This window comes from Mesocricetus auratus, unplaced genomic scaffold, assembly GCF_017639785.1.
Source record: "Mesocricetus auratus isolate SY011 unplaced genomic scaffold, BCM_Maur_2.0 Super-Scaffold_100027, whole genome shotgun sequence".
Lineage (NCBI taxonomy): Eukaryota > Metazoa > Chordata > Mammalia > Rodentia > Cricetidae > Mesocricetus > Mesocricetus auratus.
In genome coordinates, this window is record NW_024429208.1 from 2,079,870 (window position 1) to 2,085,871 (window position 6,002).

At 52.7% G+C, this 6,002-nt stretch overlaps 1 protein-coding gene across 2 annotated transcripts in view; it reads left to right on the forward strand.

Moving 5' to 3' along the window:
• Nucleotides 1–5,992, forward strand: part of Tap2 (transporter 2, ATP binding cassette subfamily B member) — a 14,452-nt gene extending 8,460 nt beyond the window's left edge. Inside the window, exons 8-12 of one of the 2 annotated variants that reach the window (XM_013125780.3) lie at nt 2,178–2,366; nt 2,457–2,630; nt 2,775–2,934; nt 3,942–4,078; nt 4,787–5,992. In XM_013125780.3, coding sequence (XP_012981234.1) covers nt 2,178–2,366; nt 2,457–2,630; nt 2,775–2,934; nt 3,942–4,078; nt 4,787–4,969 — 843 coding nt within the window. In that variant the 3' untranslated portion in view covers nt 4,970–5,992. 2 annotated transcript variants of the gene reach the window in all.
• Nucleotides 5,993–6,002: the final 10 nt, after the last annotated feature.

Consider the following 6,002-nt stretch of genomic DNA (forward strand, 5'->3'; position numbering starts at 1 on the left):
GTTTAACAAACTACTTAATATTCTAGCCGGGCGGTGATGGCGCACGCCTTTAATCCCAGCACTCGGGAGGCAGAGGCAGGTGGATCTCTGTGAGTTCAAGGACAGCCTGGTCTACAGAGCGAGTTCCAGGACAGCCTGCAAAATAATACAGAGAAACCCTGTCTCGAAAAACCAAAAAGAAAAAGAAAAAAAATCTAACAAACTACTTAATATTCTTATGAGTAGTTTTAAGCATGCTAAAAATGTGTCTAAAACATGTTTTAACATTATAGCAAACTTTCAGATAATTATTATGAGTAACAATGACCATAACCCTATTGTTAACTCAAACTCCAAGCCTAACTCCAGCCACAACTAACTCCTACCCTAGCTTAACTCCATTGTAAACGAATGGTGACCCTAACCCATCCATACAACCCCAAATGGCCATGACCCTAACTTAACCCCACCACGACTAACCGTATCCCCGAGGGCCATCCCAAACCAACCCTATCCCTAGACTTATTCTAACTTAACCCCAACCTACTCCTCACAGCCCACTGTGTTGGGTCTGCCCTCACTCCCCTCTTACCATTTTGAAACAAATTCAAAAATATCACGGTCTTATCTGTAGGTATTTCCATGTGCATCTCTAGAATATAAATATCTGAAATATAAATAGTTCAAAAAGTCATTATCACATCTGAAAAATTAGCAATAATTTCTTAAATTCATCCAGTGTACTCAGTGCTCAGATCCCCGCAGGTCCACACGGTGTGATCCGTTGATGTCCTCTCAACCTCTCTGTGTCTACTGCTTTGAAATTCCCACCTTGCTATTTGTTGAAGAAATGTGATTTTTTTTTGTCCTGCAGTGTTTCCCGTGGGTCAGACCCCTGTAGTATTATTCCAGTGTGTACCTCTGTCTCTGTTTCCTAGGTAGATAAGTATGGAACTTTTAAGATTCAGCATTTCCCGGGCTGGAGAGAGGGCTCAGAGGTTAAGAGCACTGACTGCTCTTCCAGAGGTCCTGAGTTCAATTCCCAGCAACCACATGGTGGCTCACAACCATCCATAATAAGTTCTGGTGCCGTCTTCTGGCATGTAGGCATACATGGAGGCAGGATGTTGTATTCATAATAAATAAATCTTTAAAAAAAAGATTCAGCATTTCCCTTTGTATGGTTATGACTGTGTTTTTTTTTTTAAGGTTTATTTATTTATGTTTACAATATTCTGCCTGCGTGCCAGAAAGGGGGCACCAGATCTCATTACAGATGGTTGTGAGCCACCATGTGGGTTGCTGAGGATTAAACTCGGGACCTCTGGAAGAGCAGCCGGTGCTCTTAACCTCTGAGCCCTCTCTCCAGCCACGGCTCTGCTCTTTATCTGGGGGACACAGCGCATCTGGTTCTCTTGGTGCTGGCGTCTGCCCCTGATAAACAATGCCTTACATTTGTCAAGTGAGCAGGTTGTAAATAGTGCCGCTCTGTCCTGCCTTCCCCCATCAACTTGGATACAGGGAAGGAGAGACTTGATCTCACCCACTGTTGGCTCACCCAGAGGTACTTTGACGAGGAAGGGTGCCTAGCTATTTCTTTGTAGCTGATCACTTTAGAAGATAAGTTACCTTGTTCTCGGCCCTGGCCATAATTTTCCCTTTACGTGTGGAGAGCTGCGCCAGGCACTCTGATAGCTTCCACGGTGACGGCTTTTAAAGGGGTTCCCTGTCTCAGGCAAGGCAACGCTAGGCACACAGGGTGCGGAGCAGTGAGCGGAAGCCGCGGGGCTGTACGGACTTTAGAGCTTTTCAGTGCAAATCGGACATTTAAAATTCTACCCAAATCACTCTGGGCAAGGAGGCACAAGTCTGTAATCCTGTGGTTTTTGCAACCCCGAGGGGAGATGTCCCATTGGAGGCCAGCCTGGGCTGTGTAGCCAAAGCTGTTTCAAAAGAGCAAAGACAAAGCCACCCTCTCTCTCCTCCTAACTAAAAGCAGCCCCTCCAACATTCCCTCCCCACCCGGTTCACCCAGATCATACATTAAAAGGCAGAGGCTCTTTTTGGGGGGATAAGGAGAGGGGAGAGGCTGGCTGAGGTCATGTTGTTGGCCAGAGTGCGTGAGGGGCTGAGTTGGGGACCTGGCTTCCAAGGTGGGATTTGACCCCCTGACCTGTCCGTTCGTCCCTGTTTTCCAGAACCTGGTGTACATGTATGGAGATATGCTGAGCAACGTGGGCGCCGCTGAGAAGGTTTTCTGCTACATAGACCGTAAGCCAAATCTGCCCCAGCCTGGGACCCTGGCCCCTTCCAGGCTGGAGGGCCGCGTGGAATTCCAAGACGTCACCTTTTCCTACCCGAGTCGCCCGGAGAAGCCTGTACTCAAGGTGCCCGCGGGAGACCCCGTGGTCAGGGACTGCAGCCCGAACATCCTCTTCTCTAGGAAGCGGCCCTTAACCTCTTCCCTGCTTTTTTAGGGCCTGACGTTCACGCTGCATCCTGGCAAGGTGACGGCGTTGGTGGGACCCAACGGGTCAGGGAAGAGTACCGTGGCCGCCCTGCTGCAGAATCTGTACCAGCCCACGGGGGGCCAGCTGCTGCTGGACGGACAGCCCCTGGTCCAGTATGATCACCACTACCTGCACCGCCAGGTGGGAGGGGCTCGGGAGAGGGAGGGGCAGGAGAGAGGAGCGGGAGCCTGGAGGAAAGAGGAGGCAGCCCCGGGGAATGAAGGCCGGGTCCATCCCGGACAGGGAGGGAGGTACCAGCTCTCTGCTCGCGTCCCCTCTGCGCAGGTGGTTCTGGTGGGACAGGAGCCCGTGCTCTTCTCTGGGTCTGTCAAGGACAACATTGCCTATGGCCTGAAGGACTGTGAGGATGCCCAAGTGATGGCCGCTGTCCGGGCAGCCTGTGCGGACGACTTCATAGGGGAAATGCCTGATGGGATACACACAGGTACCTCTGGTCCCGAGTCCACCCTGGCAGGAGACGGAGAAAATGGAGCTGGGCAAGAGCCATTTGGATAACGTGCTTGTGTTGCAAGCATGGGGACCTGAGTTGATCTCTGGGATACATTTAATGGGGGGAAGCCAGGCTGTGATAATCCCAGCTCTGGGGATGCAGAGTCAGGAGGAGGCTCCTCAGGGTCTCATTCCAAGCCACTGAGAGACTTTGTTCCAAAAACAGACAGACACTGCCTGAGAAACAGTCCACACACATGCACACCCATCAGCACACACAGAGGCACAGACACAGGCATACACATAGGCATACAGGCTCACATGCACACACACTCAGGCACACAGGCTCACACACACAGGCTCACATGCACACACACAGGCTCACATGCACACACACTCAGGCACACAGGCTCACACGCACACACACAGGCTCACATGCACACACACAGGCTCACACGCACACACACACACACAGGCTCACACACACAGGCTCACACACACGCACACAGGCTCACATGCACACACACACACAGGCTCACATGCACACACACACAGGCTCACATGCACACACACACACAGGCTCACATGCACACACAGCTCACACACATGCACACAGGCTCACACACACAGGCTCACACGCACACACACATACACAGGCTCACACACACAGGCTCACACACACACACACATACACAGGCTCACACACACAGGCTCACACGCACAGGCTCACACGCACAGGCTCACACGCACACACACATACCCAGGCTCACACACACACGCACACGGGAACTTCCTTGGCGGTGATGTTTTTATCCTGTTGCTCCTCTGTTCCCGCTTCTCACTATTCTCCACCCCAGCTCCCCCCTTGCCAGGCTCTGCTGCCTCTGGATTGGCTAACGGAAGCAGATGGGGTGGGGGGGGGAGAAAACTTGTCCTGCCCAGCTGGGAGGGATGTTTTCTGACCTGTTGTGTCTCAAGAGGGACTTGCTCTGGTTTCCTCAGAAATAGGGGAGAAGGGGAGCCAGTTAGCCGTGGGACAGAAACAACGTCTGGCCATTGCCCGGGCCCTTGTGCGGAACCCACGGGTCCTGATCCTGGATGAGGCGACCAGTGCCCTGGACTCCCAGTGTGAGCAGGCTGTGAGTACCAGAGGGAAGGGCAGGGGACAGTGCAGTTAAGGGACATGGTGAAGGTGGTGTGGAACTGGATAGGGGTGGGCGGAAGTCCCACCGGTGAGCAGAGTGTCTGCGCCGTGCACGGCCGTGAATCCCATGGATTGCAATGATTACTTTTTTTGTTGCTGGACCAAAGGAATTTGGAAGGAATTTGGAAGGGCAGGTCCTTTTGAGAGAACACACAAGCCATCATGGCGGGGCGGCAGCATGGCTGTGGTTGTGAGTGGTTTGGACTCGTCACATCTTGGTGGATCAAGAGGCAGAGAGTGTGAATGCTAACACTCAGCTAGTTCCCTCTTCCTCTCCTCTTCATGTGGTGCAGGACCCGGGGCACGGGGATGGCGCCGCCCACTTTCGGGGTGGATCTTTGTCCTCTCTGGGTTCCTGGGTCAGTCCTCACAGACACACAAAGGCGTGCCTTGCCCACGCCCTGGGCTTTCTTCAGTTGAGCTGGTGATGAAGAGTAACTATCCTAAGGATGGAAAGGAGAGTGGCATGGGGTGTCTGGTCCTCCACAGCTGCTTTTCCCAGGGGCAGCAGTACAGCCAGGGAGGGCAGGCGACAGGGGTCAGCCCCTGCACAGCCATGCCTCATCTACCCCGAGGCACAGGGGGTGGCCCAGCCATGGTGTCGCATTCCTGCTTTTCTGAGTCTCGTGACTGTCCTCCGCAGCTGCAGGCCTGGCGATCGAAGGGGGACAGGACGGTGCTGGTGATTGCCCACAGGCTGCACACGGTTCAGAACGTTGACCAGGTGCTGGTGCTCAAGCAGGGGCAGCTGGTGGAGCACAGCCAGCTCAGGGAGGACCAGGATGTCTACGCTCACCTGGTACAGCAGCAGCGGCTGGAGGAGTGAGGCCTCCGCACACAGAGCCACCCACTGAGTGCTCTCAGGACCAGACCCACGGGGACTGTGCTGGAGGCTGGGGTCGGGATAAAGACTGGGACCATTTCGGACTCTTGTATGTTTTGGTGGGCTTGAGTGGGTGAGAGTTGGGGGATGGGGTGGTCGCTGGGTGGAGTGAGTGTTTTGTGGTTCTAGAAACATTATTATTATTTTTTGCTGATTATAGTAAATATGTATAGAAACGTTTTCCCTTAATATATGCTATGGTTGTAGTATTGATTGACATTTTGACCGCATCTAGACTCAGGGACAAACATCTTCTGGGCATGTCAGTGGGAGAGTTCTAGGTGAGGTTAACCGAGGTTGGAATAACCGCCCAACTGCGGGTGGCGCCATCCCCTGGGCTGGGGGCCCAGGCTGCATGGAAGGGGAAAGAGAGCTGAACACCAATGCCATCTCTCTCTGCCTCCTGCGGATGCCATGTGGCCAGCAGCCTCTCCCTCCCGCCTTCCCTGACATGATGACTGCACCCTAAGTGGGAGCCAGACCAAACCGTTCCTCAAGCTGCTTTTGTCTCGCATCTTGTTGCACCGACCAGAAAATCAGCTCGTACCCCGCGTACATACGAGGAAGTACACGTTTCATATAGACGTCTCACAAAGTGCAGTCAGTCCATCCTGCGGTTTGCTTCACCAATACCACCTGGACATTCCTGAGGCTGCCTTCCTGCATCCGTCCTTATACCCACCATGCCTGGCCCTGTACCTGATATTTTTGGGGGAAACTAGAGGGTGGTTGGACAAAACTCAGCTCTCGCGTTAACAGTGTTAACAACATAATTGTGAGTGAGGGCTGCATTTGTGGACTTCGTGAGCAGGGGCTGTGCAACACGGTTGTCATGTTGTAGCAGGTCTTTCTCTGGGCTGCTGGCTTCTGAATAATGATTTGGAAACTTTTTATTAATTATGAAAGGTTGGCCTTAGTTTAGGCTTGTTCCCAAGTAGCTCTTAAAACTTGACCTGTTTATATGAATCTATGTTTT